We start from the raw sequence: 23,062 nt of genomic DNA, 5'->3' as shown, positions 1-23,062 counted from the left end.
CATGCAATTTTTTTTTTTTTTTTTTTTCATGTAATTTGGCTTCATCATTTACCCTCTGGTGCATACCTCTGTGTGGGCATTTCTTCTTCACTTGAGTTTTTTTTTCACTCAGAGTGCCAAAGATAGTAAATGAATTAAATCACAGTGATTCATGTTGTCAAGTTTCAAAGAAAGGTTTGATTTTGTAGTGATGTTTCACTGCCTTTTTCTTTCATTCATTCATTTTTAATCCAATTCAGGGTCACAGGGAAGCTGGAACCTATCCCATCTGGCTTTGGGTGACAGGCAGGGTACATCCTGGACAGCTTGCCAGTCCATTGCAGGGCCACTCAGAGACAAACAGCCACTCACACCTATGGGCAATTTAGAGTAATCAATTAACCTAACAAGCCACAGTACCCAGAGAGAACCCACACATACACAGGGAGAACATGCAAACTCCACACAGAAAGGCCACTGACTGAACCCCTCCCTAGCCAAGGATTGAACCAGTAACCTTCTTGCTGTGAGGCCACAGTGCTAACCACCGTTCCACCATGCAGCCTTTTTCTTTATTAAAGTATACTTGTATCTGAATCTGTACCAAAGTTAGTATATATATTTCTGACATTTGGATTGATCTTTCCACCACTACGTTTTTAATTAGTTCTTTAAAAATATTTCCATCTGGCTGCATATTTCTAGAAGACATTTTGTTTCCAGAGCAAGTAATGTTATGTAAGGTGTTAACCTGATGTTAGCATGAAGTGACATGGCTGTACTAATCTAGTTATAAGGTAACACCATATTAGTCAAAATGTAGTGAGTTAGAGGGTTAGTTAATATAGATTTTCACATTGAAACTGAAAAACTTTAAAGATGATCAAAGTGAATCTTAGTGTGTAAGCTACTTAACATTGACTAAGCTAGATCTATCGAGTCCATTTTATTTTTAACAACAGGCCAGTAACGCTGCTAGTTGGTGTCCATCATGACATCAGCCCCTTTGGAGCTGCTGGCTATGGACTTCCTGAAGCTGCCACTGTCAACTGATGGACACCAATATGTGTTAGTGGTGACAGACCATTTCACAAAGTATGCTTGGGCCATTCCCACCCGCAACCAGTCTGCTCCTACCAAAGCCAAAGCTTTGTGGAAGAATATAATCCAGATGGTGGGAAGCCCCCACAGGTTCCATTCAGATCAAGGAGCTAACTTTGAGTCAGCCATCCTGGAAGAATTGTGTAGTCTTTATGGGACAGTAAAAAGTAGAACAATCCCCTACCACCCTGAGGGCAATGGGGCCTGTGGACACATTAACTGTGCTCTCCTCTCTCTTTTAGGCCACCTGGGGGATAACCAAAAGGCAAGATGGCCAAGATGGAGTATATACATGAACTGTTTTTCATGTATAACAACACTGTTCCCTTGGATGTAACAATTAGCACCACAAGTAATATATCTGAGCTCCAAAGGACTGGGTTAAGCTACAGCATCAGAAACTTAAGCTGGCCCACCAGCAGGCAGCAGCAAGACTGGAAATCAACTGCCAACAACAGAAGAGGAACTGTGACCAGTACCCAATGAGTACACCACTGCTTCCTGGGGAAAGGGTTCTGCTGCGACACAGGGGCCAAAGGAGGGGAGGTAAGCTTTCAGACATTTTGGAAAGCAAGCTTTATGTTATTGTAGGGCAACCAAAACCTGATCTGCCAGTGTCTATCGTAAAGCCAGAAACTGGGCTGAAGGGAGGAGGCTGAACCGTCATCACCTGGAGCAGGAACATCTGAACAAGGGGACTATATTGTCCACAATGCTCCCACAAGGCTGGAACCTGGAGGCAATGATGGACCAGTCCTGTGCCAAACCCAGAGGACCACTGAAGGTCAGCTGCTTCCTTGGTATGGACATTAGTAATGCCAATGGAGCCATGAGGACATGACTAAGAAATAGAGAGGGAAGATGTCAGCACCTAGACGGAATGAATCTTTTTCTCCTTTCCTCTATCTGCGTTTGCTGTTGAACCTGGTTCACGGCTGCTGCCAACTGGTAATCAGGACCGGTGGCTTTATAAATTACACTCCTGTTTCCCTGAGGGAGAGCTGATCTGGGAGCAAGCAGGGTGAAATGTGGTTGTATGAGCTCCCATACGACTGGTACCTGAGCTTGGTCCACATTGCCAACAATAAGTCAGACACGTTTCCCATAAGAGTTAGACTATGCCAAGGCTGGCTTTATCACATATTATTTTTATGGACAGTATTTCCACGCACAGCCAAATTGTTGGGATCAAGTATAGTGGTCCCAAGATTGGGTCTCTGCTTTTTTTTTTTTTTTTTTTTATAGCAGATTATGTTTTGCTGGCTTCATTGGTCCATCATCTCTTACTCACTCTAATATGATTTGCAGTAGAGTGTGAAGTGGTGTGATGAGGATCAGCACCTCCAAATCCGAGACCATGGTTACCAGTCAGAAAAGGGTGAAGTGTCCTCTTCAGGTTCGGGATGGGGTCGTGCTCCAAGTAGTGGACTTCAAGTATCTTGGGTCTTGTTCAAAATTGAGGAAAGCATGAGATCAACATGCAGATCAACACAGCATCATAATGCAGAAAGAACTCAGCTTAAAGGCTTTGTTCTTGATTTACTGATTGATCTTATGTTTCTTTTAAGATGGAATTGATAATCCATTTTATCAACCACGGGCGGATGGAAGAGCAGTTGGCTTGTAACTGGGAAGTTGGGAGTTTGATTCCAGGCTTCCCCTGACTATGTGCCTCACACGAAGTGTCCTTGGGCAAGACACTAAACCCTAAGTTGCCCCCCGATGTGCCTATCGCGCTAAGCACATGTATGTAAGTTGGTTTGGATAAAGGTGTCTGCTAAATGACTGTAGAATAGAATTATCACCTTAATTGATTTTCTCTAATGTCATTTCCTTTCCATGTCTTACTTTGTTTTTAAATTATGTTTCTTGATTTGTAATGTATTGTTTATTTTGGAATGTCTATGTCTCTGTAAAGCACTTTGAATCACCCTGTTGTTGAACTGTGCTTTACAAATAAATTTGCCTTTGCTTTACCTACGGTCACGAACTGTGGCTAGTGACCAAAAGAAAAGTGGCACGGATGCAAGCAGCCAAAATGAGTTCAGTCCCGAGAATTATGGTTGTCTTTGTGTTTTTATTTGTATTTTATTGTTTGATGTCTTCTTCTATGATTCTGTTTTTATGATCTCTTCTCACCTGCCGTGATTCTATAGATGAATCCCAGTCCTATCACAACACTGCACGATTAGACCATGCTTTCTTGTATTGATGTTCATTGACCTGCACTGTCCCAATAAATTAAGCAAATAAAATTTTAAAACACAGTTTTCTTTCCTGATTTCCTTAGGTAGCCTTTTGCAGAGTTTAAGCCACAAATGCTTAAACCAAGTCAGGAAGAGCTTTTAAAATCACTAAGATATTCCAATCGATTCTAAAACAAACTGGGTGAGAAGAACAAGCTAAAACAGGATTGAAGTGCTCAGAATCCTTAAACTTAGATTGAGATAGCAGCAGATGTGACAAGACTGAGAGCTGTAGGGTTGTTAACTGCAGAAATTCTATCAATAAATAAAATATGATTTATAGAGAGCCAGAAAGATACATGGATATAGATAAAATCAAATTATGATGATGGAAGTAAATGTGCAACTCCATTACGATGATCATATTTTGTTTTGGATTATGGTGACTAAACCTCAGGATGTGACGGCTTAACGTCAACAGTCTGCAAGGTGGTTGAAATCAATGAAAATAAGAAAAATACAAATGCTGGTCCTGAAATCACAAGAAGGCAACACTATCTAATACTCCCTACTATAGTAAAATTCTCCAATGACAGCAAAAAGAGCAAACATGAGCACACATCTTGATAGTAAATAAATATAAATGTGTGTTTGCAGATCAATTCTTTGTTCAGATGTTTGGATGATTTCATGTGAACAAACAGCACACATCCCTCACATGCAATCGGATCTCATTAAGGAAGTCAAGACCCACTAATTTCATTAAGATTTCAGGAAGTCAACAAACCGACATAGCTGGAAAATTCGACCCCGAACTCAATGTGTTGACATTGCAAATAATCACAGCAATAAAGTCTCAGTGAGGTCTGGCAAAGGGTCGATACTTGAAGGGGTACAAAAGGTGTTGTAATGGGGCCTGGCAGCCAGTCTGCAGGCTGATCTGGTTTCAGAGCAGGATCGGTTCAGGTAAGACCTTTTTGGCATTTTTTCTTTATTTTTCTTAAATATTTTTATGAGCATTGAACGAATCAGTTTTTAAATGTTCATAGACTAATTTGGTTTTGATGTGATTCTCAAGTAAAGACAAGCAATCATGCTTCATGCCTCATATTTATAACCAGCTACCTAGCTGCAGCCGGAGCACATCTCAGGAAATATGAGCACAGCATATGGCATGAGGAAACATCTTGGATGAATAAATTGTGAATGAATAAAGTGGATATTTTTTTTGCCTTTGTTCTAAGTCTGGGCATGAAACATCAAATGCAGATGTGAAGCTACAAGCTTTCAAAAAAAGATTTGAGGGAAAATTGAACGTTTTTTTGAATGAGCTAAAACTTCTGTGAGGATGTTAACCCTAATGGTAATGTCAGTTTCAGGAGTCACTTTTTTCATCATGCCATCCATCGGAGTAACTCAGGTGTTTTTGCTGCTAGCCCTCCTCCACCTTACTGCATCACTCCCTGTCAGGTACCGTAGCAGAGAGCTGACCTATCTTTTGTTACTGAACTAACCTTGGATGAAATTTAAGACATCTGTCTTCATGTTACTCAACTTGCTTTCTTCTGTGTGAACTGCAGGGATGAGGATGAAACTGAGAACTTTCTAATTCAGATCAGACAGATGAACCCACCATGGTCTCTGCCAGGAACTTCTGCAGACCCCCTGTTGGAGGCCAGGTTTAGGTGAGTTCAGACCAGGGACCTGTAACCACTCCTGTTTTGTTTAGGAAAATATAAGAATGAAAAGAAAGTGAGATCTTTTAGGATTTTTTGTCAAGAGGAAGGACACCTTAAGCCAGAACTGATCCTCCTACTATCACATCAAGCACCTGCTTCATCCCAAAACACCAACTATTCTTCTATGAATCTTTTTCTGAACTTACTGCATTTATTTTCACTTGGTGATCAAACTATTAATGTGCAGATGCTTTATTTTTCGATAGCAATATATGTCAGTGTGTGTCAGAGAGAGGAACACAATCATTTCCATTCTTGTTACATGGTCTGCCTGATAAAATCCTGCCTACCTTCTGTCCTCACAATATATATAAAAGTTTAGTTCCACCACTGCAAGAATGTAAAGACTACAGAACACTGCAATGTAGTGATCTGAACAATGTGTTGCGAGAGGCAGGGTACACCCTGAACAGCTCACCAGTACATGGCAGGGCCAACACAAACAGAAAAACAAACCATTCACACTGGTGGGACACTTAACAAAAAGAAAACACATCTTTTAGAAGAACAATTCGTTCTTTGTCCTTTTCTTTAGATTTAAAATAACATGGAAAGAAAAAACCTGCAGATTGCCCACTTAAAACATTGGAGCAACGTTTCATACTGTGTATAAAAATCGTGCCGCTAATCATGTCTTCCTAACTCTGGTTGTGTTTCAGGCAGCTCATGTCTGCAGGTCTGGACCGCAGGAGGCAGCTGGGAGACATCGAGTTCTCCAACAGATATGCAGAGTTCCTGCGATCTAAAGCCAAACACAGCTCCATCTGCGCCTTCCTGCGCCGCATGCAGAGCGTAAAGAAGAGGTGTGAGATACTGCGGTGACAGTATGATAGAGCAATACCAATACACACGGTAGAATAAACATTGCTGAAATGAAAATGATATGGTGTTGAGGAGCACGTTAGAGAAACAGGTAGAGTTATCAACATTAGACACAACAGAGTTAACACAACGGCATCATCAATAACAGCAACACTAACTCTAAAATCAGTTTTCGCTGCTGGTAAATCTACTGAAAAAAGGAAGTCTTCCTTTATGATATATTGACATTTTTGTTCACAGTGGAATGGGAGGAGAGACGGAAAGAGTGAACCTGCTGCTGAAGCAATACATGTGTCCGTCCATCTACAGCAACAGTCTGACTGACCTCTAGGGGGCGCTCAGCAGAGACAGAGAGATTTTCAGTCTGACTGGATGGAATCCAGTGTTCACAGAGCTCTGGATAAATCTCTGCACATGCAGCTTTTCTTGTACTTCATGTGGGAAAAGATAGCTTTGTTATTAAAAAAAAAAAAAAAAAAAAAAAAAAATTAAGATGTCTTCTGTGTGTAATTATTAAAAAAAAAACATTTATGGTTTCTGGTAAATTCTGGTGAATATCTATCTATCTATCTATCTATCTATGCAGGTAATCGGTTCAATATGAGTTACCATGGTGATTTACCCTGTTAGAAGTGAACCAGCATTGTAGCACAGAAATCTCAGGCTTAACCCTGAAATTACCTTAATAAGAGAAAGTCCAGCTTCATAGTACAGGTCTTGGTAAATCAGTTGATAATTACTTCTCATTTGCAATGATGACCTTTTAAAAGAAAAATGTGGGTCAGATAAAAAAAAAGATGGTAAAACTGCCAAAAATCATCAACAACAAAAGACAGTTTAAGGTTTTAAATCTGAATCTAAAACAAAAGCTAAGAAAGCAAAAAGTAGAAAGATGTGTGTTTTCTGAAGTAATCGTGTTTGCTTTTCTGTATTATTTATTGGTTATTTTTGTTTATTCATTTGTTTGTTTTTTATTTGTTTATTTATTTATTTTTCACAGACTGGTTCTATCTGTGATTCCAGCTGCTGGTTTGAGGATCACCATTTTGAAGCTTTGAGTTAGCATCTGTTACTCAAAGCTACCCACTGTTCTTTCATTCCTTTCAGTCTTAACCCTCTGATGTATGAATTATCAAAAAACAATGTCACATTTGTTCTCATACAATATTTAAATTTTACAGACATGTACAGAGTTACTTATTTGTCTTTAATACTATCTGACTTTTTATTTATTTAATCTATTTTTCTACATAAATGTTTATAAAAACAATATACTGTCATATTCATATAATAGAAATATTCTATAAATAATAACTAGTAGCATTTTCTTTTCTCGCTTATCACCAAGAACTTAGTAATTATGTGTATCTATAAAATGTATTCATGTGAAGTGACCAAATTGCAAATATATCATCTTCACCACTGAGTATACCAGAAAACTGCCTTTAAATGGGTGTCCTGTAGTGGACATGATGCTCCACAGAACCTTTTTAATTTCCCAGTAACCTTCAACCCCCAAACAACTCCCAAACTTGACTCATGTTCTGTCCTTTTCTCTTTTCCAATTATCTTTCTTCCTAATCTCTTGTTGGGTTTATCTGTTGACTCAATCACTGTGAACTCAAATGAGTCTGGAATTCAAGGTTAGAAAGTTACCTAAAGCATCTTTTATATCAATTAAGTTTGTGAGTTTTATAGATTCTATCTCATGTGCAGTTGTTGTAAATATGAAAAATAGATTTAAAGACCAAAACTACTGTTTTTGAACTGGTCATGAACAAATTTTCAGTTTTGAAAGTGATTTATAAACTGAGCTGTTTTAATCAGCTTATTTAAGAAATGAACTTTCGGACATCCTGCACCACCATCATTTTTCTGCCTTTGTTCATATCTGCTGCGTGTTATGTTATTTTTCTGTGGTTGTCAACCATAAATGAACACGTGAAATGTTGATAAAAGGATCATTATGTCGAGGATGATGGAAGATATGTTAGAAATGGAATGTGAAGGTATAATCAATTAATGCTATACATTGCTGTCTTCACTTGTGCCAACATGTTGGAATAAAATGTTTCAAATCAGATCTATCAATAAAAAAAATCAAGCCCAAGATATTATATGGCTTCCAAGCAAACAGACGTAGATGTTACTGTTTTATGAGGGGTAAAAGTCCACTGAAGCCGTAACAGCAGCAGATAAGCAGAGAACAGACAAAAGAGGATCATTTCATGAAGGGCAGACGGAGACATGGATGGGATATATCCACTCTTCACTTCGAGCAAATCCTATATATTTCTTCTGCTTCTGATTCTGCTGCAGAAATCCACCGGACAGGAAAGTGAGTTCTGACTTCTGATGCCTCCCCTGAAGCTCCATTGTTTTATTTGATTGAGTCTCTATGCGACATTATTTGTTAAATAACAATGAGCTAACTGATACATTTTAAATTATGCTTCCTAATTACTAATGTTTCAATGTCTCTGTGAAGCACTTTAAATCACCCTGTTGTTGAACTGGGCTATTAAAAAAAAAAATTGTCTTACATAAAAAATAATCAGTAACAGCTTACTTTGTAGACACTTTGATGAAGAAATTTTAAAAAATATAAAATGATGCAGATGAAAGTGTAAATGGCTGATAAATGTGGCATTGTGTCATCAAAATAGACTAAGGAATAACCAAGGAAACGTATTGTGGCAAAAGTTGTCACTTCCTCTACAAGATGTCTTAAGTGATGATGAATTACTGAGGTACATTGGGATTAAAACAAAATGATGAATTACACACATTTTCTTTTCTTACATTAAACAATTTTTAAAAACAGCACTCAGCATCATGAGGAAGGAGTTACAAAAAGAAAAAAGAATAAGCAAAGATGACCTTATAAATAAGATACATGTTGACTGATGTTATGTATATTTAATAAAAGATCAAAGTTGTAACGTTTTGTTTTCTAATTCGACATATGGCTTAAATTACAATGAAAGACATAAAAATGACATGTTTCAGAAGCATCCTACTTTAGTTTGGAGTTTTTCAGTATGTATGGCACAGCCCACTTCATCTTTTTGCTGCTTGGTAAAGTACAACATTGTAATGATTAGCTTCTCAGTACTTCCTCATTACTTCAATAAGCCACATATGAGGCTCATAAACAGAAACGTTGAGTTCCCAGTTTGTGCTTTGCTTTGCTTTCCTTGAATCTCAGGAAAGAAAATAAAACAAAAATACTAATAGTATTATAATCCAGGATTATAATGCAGCCGTAGCAGTGGGAATCTGTGCTGTCTCCGTTTGCCTTTGATTCAGATTGTTTGTGCAGCCTCAATAACGTGTAGTTGGGTCAAATTTCCAGAGCTAAATAACAATTAGCCAATCTCTTTTCTGTCAAGGTTCAGGGAAGTCCTCTGACGGTGAAGCACACTAGATGACGGTGATGATGAAAGTTATAAGAAAAAAACAAGGGATGAGTAGGTGGCCCAGAAGGCCAGGGTGCCAGAAGAACTACAGGCTAGGGCCTCTTTCATGTTTAGTCATTATGCACTCTGGATCAGGAGATCGATTATGTCAGGAATGAAAAAGGGAATTTGAACATTTAGTAGTTTTGTGGTGGAGACTCTATTGCATCATGATGTGCAATGATAACTGCAAAGAGACATGTATGAGGTTAAATCTCCAAGACATGTATGAGGTTAAATCTCCACAGAGAACAATTGGTGGCGCCTTTTCATCAGGCTCATTTTGCATTTGTCAATGTAAATAATTCAACTTGGATCACAAGTAACTCCATCAGTCACTTTAGGCTGGGGGTGCAGTCCACCTGCACCAGTTTACCCATCTGGGAGATTTTTTTTTCTAGATGTTGTTTAAATAATTCCACACCGAAACCATCCATCCATCCATTTTCTATCGTTTTATCCAGGGTCAGGTCTCAGGGGCAGCAGCCTAAGCAGGGAAGCCCAGACTTCCCTCTCCCCAGCCACATTTTCCAACTCTGTGGGGGGATACCAAGGCTTTCCCAGGCCAGCCGAGAGATATAAACCTTCCCACTTAATTAGACCCTTTCCTTTTTACATAATTGACTATAAAGAATTGCTGTACCTTGAATTATGCAATCACCGTTTACCACAGGATTCTAGGATTGAGAGTTGTTAATTATCACTGAAGTACTCACTATCTGACACAGCTGCAGTTGTTCCTCAATAATAAGGCTAAATAAAATGTTGTAAAGGGTTATCTATCACCAGACTTTTGCAGGGCCATTACAGAAAGACAAACAACCATTGAAACTCACTCCAAGGGACAATTTAGAAACACCATTAGACCTAACATGCACATCTTTGTCCTTGGAAAGGGTTTTGTTAGTTCATATTTTCTTGTCTTAAGGTACATCTTTATTAGGAAACTACTTTAAAATTGACTTCACACTGGTTTAGTGACACTGTTGAGCCATTATGACCTGAAAAGACTTTTTTGGCCTCGTCCAGTAACATGTCAATCAACCAAGGTGTCCAACCAGATTCAGAGGCCAACCATGGCCACCACTTTAGCTTCAGTACTGGATGTAAAGTAACCCATGCTGAAAAAAATAAATAATTTTGACATATATTTGCATATCTAAAGCAAATGGGACAAAACAGCTGTGTGGACATAGGAAAACCACTGATCAGAGAGGAAAAAGACTTCAATATGCTAGAGAGCATAAAGAGTCTCTTGAGTAATGGAAGGTCATGTGGTGTGATGAGTCCAGCCAGATTCAACCCATTTCCAAAGTGATGGGAGCACCAGGGTAAGAAGGTAAGAGGCAGATGAAGTGATGCAGACATCATGCCATGTGTCTACTGTACAAGCCTGTGGTTGCAGTCTATGATCTGGGGTTGCTGCAGCAGAACTATGTGTCCAACAAATGAGGTCAGCTGATATCTGAATATACTGAATGTAGTGATTGGACTCTCCCAATATCAATACGAGAACTTGGTGAAAAATCAATGCAATACTGGATGGAAATAAATGTTATGACATTGCAGAAGCTTACCGAAACAATGCCACAGCAAGTGTTTCATCAAAGCTATAGGCGGTCCAATGAAGTATTAGAGTGTAACCTGTTTATGTTAACCCATTTTTGTTTGGCCAGGTTGTGTATTATTTTATATGTCTTCAAGACACAACAATAAAATTGACTGTATTTTTTCTCGAGTTGTGACAATATTTTATTGTCTTCCAACAGTCTGTACGGCTGCAAATCCTGTATACTTTTCAGAAAACAACAAGATTAACGATGTTGTGACAACAATCACTATCCAGGAAGGAGTTACTCTTGCATTTAAGCCTCCACCAGACAACCCAAACAACCCATTCAGGATTGAAGATAACAAGCTGATAGCCACAAGAGTCTTGGACTATGAGGTATTGTCATGACTTTGTATGTAAACAATTAAGTGCCATAAAAAGCATAAAGTATATCATAACTTTGTTTTTCATTCTGTTTTTCAGAAAGAAACAAGTTTCACGGTGCAGATTATATGCAGAAAACCAGCTGAGGAGTTACAGGTAAATCTTACTTCACAGATTTGCAGATGTTGGGAAAAAAAATGGTTTCCATACTGTATGGTTCTAAAACTTAAAACAAATGCAGCAAGATAATTAGAGTAAGGATTTTTTTGTTGTTGTTTTCGAATAAGTAAGACTTCATTTAAAAAAAAAGAGAGAGAAAACAATTGCATGCCAACAAGAAACCCCATTTATTTTTAACTTTTGGAAATGGTGGTGAAGGATCTGCAAGATCCTGCTGGTGTTTGAAGAGTGTGTCCAAATCTTAATCATTACCAGGTGTAACTTCTCAATTCTACTCAATTTATTGATTAAATACCAATAAAATGTTATCTAAAGTCTTGAGTATTTTTTCATACCCTTTTAAAGAAACTTTGAGGGAAGGTTAAAGACATTGCTTAGTTGCTTTGGGATATTTTGCAAGCTATTAATAATGTTCTTGTTTTACAAGTTACACAAAGAGGCTAACTGGTGTCTTGATGTTTAGCCAAGGTCATTGTATGGTTGTCAAGGTGCATCTTATAGGATAAATCCATGAAGAAATGGCAAGCTAATTAGGGAAGTTACATAAAGTCTCTATATCCTTGAAAAGTTCTTGAGATGATGGTTTTGAGACTTAAAGAGAGCCTGTTTATTTAAAGAGGAGCTATGATGTGTATGAAGGGGTTTCTCTGGTAATCTTTATGAGAAGATGATTTTCAGATGGAAGGGTATAATCCCTAAAACTTTATTAAATCACTGCCAAGTGCTTTTGCTTATCTTGTTAACAATTTCTTAGGAATGTTAGTGTGGGTAAATTATGTTAAATGGCTTCCCCTTTATGTCAGGGCTATTCATCTTTGTCCCATGAGAGCCACTGCCAAGGATGCTACTGGAAAACAATGGCTCTATGAATGTACTTGATATCAAAAGGACTTAACCCTTTGATGTGTTCTGTCCACTACAGTAGAAACCTATTTAAACTATGTTTTCTAGTATATTCATAAGTGAGGATGCTATATTTGCATTTTCGCCACTTCAGTGGACATTAGTAGAGTCACCCAACATACTCTCTGGTTACATATATGTAATTACCAAGTTTAGCTCAGTGATAAACAGGACAAGGAAAATATACTAGTCAATTTTAATAGAATACTACTGTTAAATAAATATGTCAATATATTATTTTATAAATATTTCTATAAAATAGATTTTTAAAAAAAACTAAACTGAAAAACAAAGAAAAAAAAAGACAAAGAAAAGTCTCTTTGTACATGACTGTAAAATATTGCATGTGAAAAAAATGTGGCATTGTATTAATATTTCAATGCATCACAGGGTTAAGGTTGGAAACTTGTCCTGTTGTGTTGTTTTAATATCTTTCTGCTATGAAAGTGCAGGATAGGAAATTCTCCAGCCATTTGAAACAGGAATTTTCATGCCATCCCTTCAACTTTTTATAAACTGAGTAGTACATCTGTGTCTGCAAAATATGCTATAAACATAAAAGGGAAATCTATGAAATTGAGTAAAAAAAAAAAAAAAAACGAAAAAACAAAAACAATCTTAATTATTATTTCTTTGCTTTCAGTTGGGCCTCACCTTTGTTGTAGTGGTGGACAATGAGAATGATAACATTCCAGTCTTTGACCGGAACCCATACACAGCCAGCATCAATGAGGTAAGGCTTGAATAAAAGCCTCATATCCGTCAATCGCTGCATTCTGGTTGTTTGTTTCTGGTTCATTTCTGCAGACATGATGGGAATATCATTCTGCTTTTACCTTAAACAGGCTTTGCTTTGTTCTGTTTACCTTACAGATGTCTCCAATCGATACAACCGTAGGTCGCTTTGCTGCCACAGACTTGGATAACCCTCCTCAGCTCTTCTACACATTGACATCCGCATCTGTAAGCCAACATACACAAACACGCACACACGCACACACACATATATATATACATATATATATATATATATATGTATATAATATATATATATATATATATATATATATATATATATATATATATATATATATATATATATATATATATATATGTGTATGTATGTCATACCATAATAAAAGTGTTTAATTTTTACTTTTTGCAGAATGATTTTAGACTTAAAAGTCCTACTATCCCAGAAGTCCTTGTTAATGCACGCCTTGACTACGACAAAGTCAAAGAGTTCCAACTTGAATTAAAAGTCCAAGTGAGTATTGCTCATTAATAATTTACACTTTAATATTCTTTTTTCTTCTAACTTGATGAATATAAAAGGTTCTGTCCCCATAAGTTTAATATGTTCTCTTGCGTTTTCTCTTTTAGGACACACCATTGGACACAACACCGGATGGGCCTTCATTTACTGCAACCACAACCGTAATAGTTACCATCTTAGATGGTGATAATAGGCCACCATGGTTCCAGCCCTGCAACATTTACAACATGGGTGGGGCTGTGATTTGCGAGAATGCAGGCTACACTGGCAGGGTGAACTTAAATGAACAAGAGGTGGGTCATTTCCACTGCGCAAGAGTACTGATTCTTAAAGTACTGATTTGCATGACATTCCAGAAGATAGTGCCTGAAGATCTAGAGATTTTGGTAGATCCTACAATCCAGCCATGCATGATTAAAAAAATTCTCTGTTGTAAATGCTCATGTCAAGTAAAAAAAAAAAGAAAAAAGATCAGATTCAGCCCCCTTTAGTTCTGTCGAGGTAAGAAAGGGATGGCATGCTGTTTAAGGAAATTATATTAACAGTTTTAAAATATGTTTGGACTCAAATACAACCTCAGAATTCTCCTCTCACCACTTCAATCACTTTTATAGAGATATATTTGTTTTCCTTTGTCAGACTGGAGTGTTACCTTTGAAACCAGGGCCTCTATATGCCATTGATGGAGACTATGCAATAAATGAGGAGATAACATATTCTTTTTTATCAGGTAAAAAGTTTATATTATGATTAGGCTATAGCTGGTTGTCCAATTTGGTATCTACATGTTGTCCAGTGGAAGAAACCCAGTCTATCTCTGTTTTAGGAAATGAAGCTGGTCTGTTTGAGATCAACTCAAACACGGGAAACATCACCATGCTGAGACCAGCCGATGTGTTGGAGACAATCAGTCTTACTGTCCTGGTAAAGTTTTTGACATTCTTTGGGTTTGTCACAAAAGTCGTTGATGATTTTCATGCCAGGCTGGACCAATCTGAAGTGACCATTCCAGGTTGGACTTTATGCTCAACCTTTCTAAACGGTGCTGCAAAGTGGTGTAAACTGTATATCCGGGCTTTTTTAAAAAAAAATAAAATTCCAATATACCATTAATTTTTCAAAAAGACTTGTGGTTTGGATGTTGCTCTGTTTGGCTGATTTCTCCTTGGACTTTTATCAACCTTTATGATGAATATCTATGGCAGTAGAACTGGGGCTTATTTTTACATAACTAGCTGATTGAGCTAATGAGTTAAATAACACAAATCCCACAAGTAAAGAAAGATGAAGTAGTGCAGGAGCAAAGCAGATGAAATTCAAACCATTTCTTCCAACTATTTTGATGAGTAACATGAGAATGGCAGCTTACAAAATGGATGTGCGTGAAGAGCTAATGAGGACACAGAAGAAATAAAGAGAGTTCTTATATAAGCTTTGGACAAGACATGGCTGCCAGGGCATATCTGGACCCTCATGTCTGCCCTACTTAAGCTTAAGCAGTGTCGAGACCATAGGTCAAGACACTGTCAATGGAAACCTATGGAAACAAAAAACCAGGTTGGTGCCCTTGCCAAGTCTAGTGTGTCTAGTATCTAATATTGTAAATTAGCTTGAATTTGTGGGAAACAAACAACAAATCAATCTTAGTAGGGCCCATAACAGTATCCCCCCACCCCTTTATATTACTCACAGAACATATTTAGAAGCTTCTGTGGGTCCACAAATCACACAGACTGGATGGTCAAACTCACATGACTGTCTCAATATCTCTACAATGGTAAGGATTCAGCCTGCTGATTAACAGTGAGGTGAAAACGACACTGCTTCAACTGGATCTGGGATTTGGATATTTTATAGTCGTCCCCATATTATTGTCAGCATCAACAACATAAAGACATCTATAAGAGACTTCACCTGTAGCTGTCGCCACAGATTTGGCAATGTCGGCTTCACCTTGCAACAGGAAATGGTTTTGTAATATAATTTGGACCACAGTTTTTTGGATAAAAACTTTTTTCTCTTGTTACAATATAAATTTATCATCCGGAATGTTTTTCTCACGCAGGCTTCTCAGAAGTTCAACACTCATCAATTTGCCACTACTACAGTTGCGATCAGCATACAAGTCAAAAGCCTTCATAAACCAAAGTTTCAGAAGCCTCAGTATGAAGGACTTGTCACTTCAGTGGGCTCCATGGCAACGGACTTAAAGAACACAGAAGAGTCTTTACAGATTCTGGCCACAGATGATGACTACATTGCCACTGGGGTAAAATCTTATGAACCTCTTCAAGTGTGAAATTTTTGTTTAAGCTGGAAAAGTTGATGTGATGCAATGAAATTGGACTTCCAGAATAGGCCATAACATGAAGATCAAAGATCAAATAACTTAATATATGTTGACGATTGAGGTGACTGTAAAATTTGCCGATATTAATGTATGTTCTCAAACATTTCAATCTATTAGATTAAGTTTCATATGTCAACCACACAGGAAGAAAACACTGAAATTTGGCAAGGAGAGCACATTAAAATGGTTGTTGTTGTTCAGCTAGTAATATGTGCTTGTAATATTGTGCTAATCATATGAAATTCTGAACACAGTACAAAACGACAATGTAAAGGCCCTATTAACTTAGCTGAAAGGATTACGTTAAACATCGGTAGGTAACTGCCAGCAGTTCGCTGATGCATTTTCACATCAAACCAGACAATTCAGGATAAACATAATGTAGCTTAAACACTTGTCAGGTGTGTTTGGTAACAAATAAAGATTTTGGAAAGTTTAATCATTAACCTTCTCAATGCGTTCAAACAGGGTTTAAATCCCCACATTGTTTACACGGTTGATGGAAACAGTGATTTCTCCATCATTGGTGGCTTCTTATTCATGACCAAGGATCTTCCAGATGGAATATTAACCTTACAAGTGAGTTTGAAAATTGTTCAAATGTAAAACTTTTTTGTGTGACTGATCTTTTTTCTAAAATCAGATACTCAAATCCATCTTTAATTTCCAGGTTTTGGCAAAAGATGCAACTAATGATGAAACGGCTACAGCACAGCTTGTAGTGGAGGTGAAATCAGGTAGGAAAACAAGGGATTCTGAAAAATGTCTTACCTTCCTTTCTTTTGGTTTGTTTTCACACATTACTAATGTGGACTAAACCAGCTGAACAACATCATGCAGTTACAACAGCTGCTCACAAGGGTCAATGTTCTCTAAAACAACCAGACTGTGAAAAAACAAGAAAAAACCCAGCATATTTATTGTCCAGGACTAAAATCAGCTCATTCACGGCATTTCCGTTTTTACTTTGATGTTCAAACATAATGTAGCTTTCTCAGAAAACTGTCCAGTATGGGCAGCAGAAGAGGCAGCAAGTTTTCCTAAATTCACTTTCTCTCTTTGGTTCACTGGATGGTTCATTTGCATTGACACTGCAAGACTCCCTGGTTTAGAAGATAAACGGAATTTGCTTCTTTAGTCTGAACCAGAGCATGAATGCGGATTCACACTGCTCCAAACAAACCATACTAGCAAAGAATAGTTTTTTTAAAGCAGGTGTAGAGTACAGTGTGAATGTGCCCCTAGGCCTGTGGTTGGTCTGCTTTGATGTCACATACTCTTTATTTCCATGTGATCAAAGACTTGATTTTGAAGAAAAAAAAAGAAAAGAAAAGAAGTGACTTTTTTTTAGAGTACTGGGATCTTTTGTAATTGGCATTTAGTGACATATCAAACAACTCTGCAGTAGTTTCAGGTGTTTGTTCCAAGATCAGTCAACACTAAAGGAAACATAAAATCTAGATAAAGACATTGATTTTCATTCAGAATGCTGCAGTTTAGACAGCAAGCACAGGCGCAGCTCACATTTTCCACACAAAAACACATTTGCCAACATTGTTTTATGAAGGTTTGGAGACTAACAACTTTCAGACAAAACACAACAAGATTGGTTGAATTTACCAGTTAGCAGGACAGCTGCCAGCTAATTAATGTACTACTCTGAAACACAGGGTAAACACACTACCATTGACAATAGGAAAGGATGTGGCTCATTTACAGGAGATACACCCATGTTTCAATACTTCAAACATGCAAATTTTGGCTAAAGATTATATCAGTGTTTGATCGGCACAGCTCTTAATACCAACCACAGCTCAAGTCAGTGTTGTTGGACCCAGGGCCTGTTTGAAGAAAATTCACCAGCAAGTGATGGAATGATTGCAGAATGAAGCACCTGCAATAAGGAATATGAAGTAATGTCAACATGCTTCAAAGTCTACTTTCCTCCCAGGTCTTGCCACCACCAGTTTACCACTGAGCACCACAGACTTAATGAGCACATCATCTGTAGAAGAGTCAACCACCATCAGCGAAATCATGCCCAGCACCAGCCCCAGTTCCAGTTTGTCCACAGAAGGCCATTTCCCAACAACAAATCCCACTTTGCCTACTGAAGGAAGCTCCACATCTCACACAGGTGGTTATCTAAAGACACTTTCTCAAATAAAAATATGTAAAGTAGAAGAAAGCAAGCTAGCTCAATTAGCTGATTAGGCTAACAATGTAATGGCAAGTGCAACATCACACATTAAAAGAAGAAAATAAAAACCCAACAGGCACATAGAGGTACCCCTTGTAGCAAAAAGGCACACAAAACAAGATAAGGATTTTTGTTTAATTTTCCATTAAAATAATAATCTTCAAATGGTCTTGCAAAAAAAAGGAAACAAAACAAAGCAACCAACCACAGAGCACTCTGTTTTGTTTAACTGTGACAACTAATGGGGATTTTCTTTGCTAATATGTCAGTATTTCCTTTCATATCTTAAACTTGAAATACTTGAACTTTTGGTGATTATAAATAACTAAACAAAATTTCTTGTTTCCTGATTGTTAGCGTGGGATCTCTCCGGGTACTCCGGCTTCCTCCCACCATCCAAAGACATGCATGATGGGTTAATTGGTCACTCTAAATTGCCCCTTGGAGTGAGTGTGAGTGTGGTTGTTCGTCTCTCTGTGTGTGGCCCTGCGATGGACTGGCGAGCTGTCCAGGGTGTACCCTGCCTGTCGCCCAAAGCCAGCTGGGATAGGCTCCAGCTTCCCCGCGACCCTGAATTGGAATAAGCGGTTCGGAAAATGAATGAATGAATGATTGTTAGCTTGATCAGCATTTCAAAGGTTTGCTAACCATGACCAGTATTGCCAGATTGTGTTAGAAAAACAAGCAACCAGGTGAATGAAAACAAGCCCAAAAGAAGTGACGTTTGGACTCATTCATGTTCTGTGAAAAATGTCTATGAAATCATAAATTCTGCCATGGTATATAAACTTATGAGCATAACTGTATACAATTTATATTTTATAAAAAATCATTGGAAATGAGACTGTAGTGTTCTCCACACAAATCTTTCTGTCATAAATTAATGAATAAATCACATTAACGCAAACAAGCATACGGCAAACGCATAACCAGAAGAAAGAAGCAGCAATATGTGTGAATATTGTTTCTGTTTAGTACATCTCTTCATTTCACCTGGTAATCAGTTAAAGCACTAAGGTATAGCAAAAACTGACTTTCTCTGTTAAAATGGGCCTGATGTCACGTATCTCATCGGTTTTTGTGGCAAGAGGAACAGCACCAGATTGTAGACACTGATCGACATGGCTTTTACAGGCTGAGTGCTCCCGCACCCATTTAATCCATTTCTGGCAGTCACTTTATGACAACACTGGCTTGGGTCAGCGTGGTTACCAAAGAAATGGGTTTTTGGACAGATCTAAGAAATGGTTAAACTACTGCGTGATGCTAAGTAAGAAAGATTCAAGAATGGTTCATACAGGGAATAAATTAAGCCCAAATAAGCAACCAGTGTTTTGAAAATAAGCCCAAAAAACCAAAACCTGCAACTGACGATATTTACAACCAACTTTACAAAAAACAAGCCCAAAGTCGCTTATAATAAGCGGATCTGGCAACACTGACCCTGACCTAAAACTGATGTATTTAACTGCGTAGCAAAGCTTTTAGGTGCAAACTAATGTGGAGGTGTGTATTTGACTGTTAGCATGTAGACTGCTGGGTTCCAATTCTTTCTTGTTTAGGCTACTAAATCATCATGCTGTGCATTTTAAGATGTGGCTATCATACAAGAGTATTTTTTGCAGAGTAAAACAGCGACCATCTAAGACCGAAGAAAAAATAACAAACAAATGGAGAGGGAAAAACATTTCCAATTTAACAGTGTCTTTTTGTTTTTTGTATATGCAAAAACTAATCCATCAGTCAAGGGATAAAAATGTAAGCAGAATTGACCCATGTGAGAAATGGGAAAGCAGGAAATGCTTCTGGTCACAATTGTAGCTTTGGTATGCACACTTTGTTTTATGTTCCACTGTCCTACAATCACAAACCTGCACAGACCTGCATGAAGTTGGCCTCCGATTGGCAATAAAAAATGTATGACAATGGTTTCAATAGTTTGTGCTGAAAAAAACGATCATTTGTGCTGCTTTAGTTTTTAAGATATGAAGATTATTTCATTGTCAGTCTGAAGTCACACATACTGGAATACTCAAAGCATCCCAGTTGCAATCCACTGGAATGTCAACCTGTTTAATGTGCATGTCTATATCAGCTGTGCATCAACTTGAGTCCCACCTTATGTTACAGCTAGCACACAGAGTGAGACCAACCCAAAACTGATCAATATATGACAGAGCTATGATTTCAAAACAAGTTTGAATCACTTCATAGGGGAGAAATTTAAAGATGTCAGCATATATGTGCACACAGCAGTGTTTGTTTACAGTGGAAATTAAGGTTTCTTCTGCTGCAGTTAACTCAGACACTTATGTAGGTGAACATGATTTATTCTGTTCTAACAACTGATGCATGTTAACATTATAATCAGAGTAACTTTTTTACGGTCAATGTAAACTGGACAGACCTGATCAGAATTATAACCTGGAAAAGATATTTAATGTTCAAATGGAAAAACATTACTCTATTTTACAAATATTCACTCAGCTTGCATATAATTAACTGTCAAGGAACTGGTTGGGCATCAAGCAAGAAAGGCAAATAATTCCACCAAGAAAGTTCCAATAACTAGTGTCTTAAGTTCCCAAACACTTATTGAGGGTAGTTAAAAGGAGAGGGGAAATGACACAGTGGTAAACACACAACAACACAGTGCTCCTGTCCCAGCTTTTTTAGAACATGTTGCAGGCATCACATTCAAAATGAGAGAATATTTGCAACAAGCATAAGATATCTTGTCTGTGTAGTTTATTTGATTTAAAGGAGGTTAAAAGAATTTGCAAATCATTGTATTCCAACAAGTTTTATCTTAATATTTTTCGTTTTTTTCTGACATTTGTTCTTGCAGTGGTTCCACCATCAGGTGACTATAGAGTGGTGGATATGGCAGCACTTGGTGCGACTTTGGGCATTCTTCTCTTTGTTTGCCTGGTTGTCATTGGGGTTCTTGTTCATCGCATGAAGAAGAGTAAAGCCGACTGGAGGAAGATCAATGAAGCCAGCGTGTTTCGAAGCTCTGTAAGTTCAAAGGCCGTCAAACATACTCAGAGTGTAGAAACACTAAAATAATCCAGAATTATCTCTGTTTAAGTTTTCAAAGTCAGCTGATTTAGTTTAAACATCAGAAAAATGGGAGCTTATGTACCTTGAACTTCAAATTTTTTTCTTTTTTCCATTTTCTCTTATGGATATTTTTTTAATATAGCCGCTTATTGATCACAACTGACAACACTTTCAATTCTGTGGGATGAGATGTCATCGATGACTTACTTTTTATGTGATCTTTTTTAATTTCCAGGTATATACATCCCGCTCTGGATGTTTCCAATCCAGCCACATTTACCCCATATTTGTAATATAAAAGATAACTACTCTGTTGCTAAGATTTTGATTTTAACGCAGACATGATGAAGTCATTTCCTATCAAACCTTTGACGAATCAGAGAGCTTTAATGTCAAATCAGGTGAAGCCAAAGATAAACAAGTGAGAACCTTTAGAAAAGTAGGTAAATAGTAGCATTAATAACTGGAAATGAGGAAAACGTAAAAAGTTTTTGTTGTGTGTTTGTTTTAGTACCAATATTTTTTTTGTCTTGAATGGCAAGACTTGAGAAAATGATGTGCAAATGAGAAAAACCTTGGTCACCGTTGGTCTGAATGTTGTTTCAACGATGTACTTTAACTTCATATTGTGACTGAGGCGGTCTAAAAAAAAAATCATGTCTATACAATGAACTAAAAGGGTTGAGGTTCTACATATGTTTTTACATTAGGAATAAACAACAACAAAAACAGGCAAAACAGAAATAGCAAAGATGCTTGGAGTTTTAAGATTGAAAACTTATTGTCCTTCCACAGCTGGGTCAAGGCTCAGGCAGTCCGAAAGAGGGAGTCCAGTATACCAATGAGGCCTTCCAGAGAGATGAGGACAACGACAGCGTTGGCTCAGGTGGTCCAGCTTCAAAAGCTGCCGCAGTGCCACCAAAGTCAGTATGGGACCTTCCCTCTAAGGACGCCATCCAGAGGTCTTCTGCCCCGCTGCACGCTCTGCTGCCTGATAACACCAGCGACACCGGCTCAGATAAGGCTGACAACGAGAAAGACGTAAAGCCAATTCTGACCAAGGAGAAGCGCATGGAGGACGGATACAAATCTGTTTGGTTTAAGGAGGACATTGACCCAGATTCAAAGGAGGAAGTGGTCATCATCCCAGACAGCAGAGCAGATGAAAGTGATGAGGAAGAGCCGTCATCCAGCGGCAGGGAAGATGATGAAGATGACTATCCAAAGCGAAAGTCCACAAAAGTCTTTTTTGCTGACCCCGATCTGGACAGTGGACTTGGTGTAAAGATTGGTGATCCAGCAGAGGACAGTGATCAAGACCTGAATATTGATTTGTAAGACAGGTCAAAGATGAGGGTATAACCGGAATCAGCTGTAATGACATCTAAAATGGATTTATCAGCAGGCAGGCCGTAACGCCCAGCCTTATCAGACCACAGAAACTACTGACGTGGAACAAGGACTGAAAGCTGCTTGATAAAAAAATGTACTCAAAAGAATCAGTTGTGAATCTAAATGATTTAATCTAAGACATGCAGCGTAAGATTTTAGGGAAGGCAAATTGTTTAAACCTTTGTTCTTTATGTAAATATGTCCTATAACTGTAGCTGTATAATCTGACATTATGTTCATGTGTGATAGAAGTTTAAAACTGCTGAGTAAAATGTGATAGAAATTAAGTTGGATTCATTTTTTTGTTTTCTTACGCTAGTCTTATAACATTTCCTTTGTGCAGAAGAATAGCTAGTAAACATTGTTAAACTCTGAAAAGAGTTATTCAAATATCAGTTTATTATTAACTTGTTTTGGTTGCTTGGTGTTGGGTAGGAGAAAACATGTCAAATAAAACTTCTCAGAGGCAAAGTGCAT

At 37.8% G+C, this 23,062-nt stretch overlaps 1 protein-coding gene across 1 annotated transcript; it reads left to right on the top strand.

Moving 5' to 3' along the window:
- Nucleotides 1-970: 970 nt before the first annotated feature.
- LOC306768262 (uncharacterized protein) lies at nt 971-22,531 on the top strand (the record flags this gene model as incomplete). Its single annotated transcript, XM_079256539.1, has 18 exons — nt 971-1,240; nt 1,323-1,345; nt 4,847-4,951; nt 5,665-5,810; nt 11,055-11,233; nt 11,321-11,377; nt 12,948-13,037; nt 13,178-13,267; nt 13,470-13,571; nt 13,688-13,873; nt 14,220-14,310; nt 14,407-14,504; nt 15,646-15,849; nt 16,399-16,509; nt 16,601-16,667; nt 17,882-18,067; nt 20,979-21,148; nt 21,989-22,531. 18 exons carry the CDS (start codon nt 971-973, stop codon nt 22,529-22,531), a joined length of 2,718 nt encoding a protein of 905 aa, XP_079112665.1.
- Nucleotides 22,532-23,062: the final 531 nt, after the last annotated feature.

The sequence above is a fragment of the Telmatherina bonti genome (assembly GCF_933228915.1).
Source record: "Telmatherina bonti genome assembly, chromosome: 2".
Classification (NCBI taxonomy): domain Eukaryota; kingdom Metazoa; phylum Chordata; class Actinopteri; order Atheriniformes; family Telmatherinidae; genus Telmatherina; species Telmatherina bonti.
Note: the sequence above shows the minus strand (reverse complement) of the source record. Positions and strands in the feature narration are given on the sequence as shown.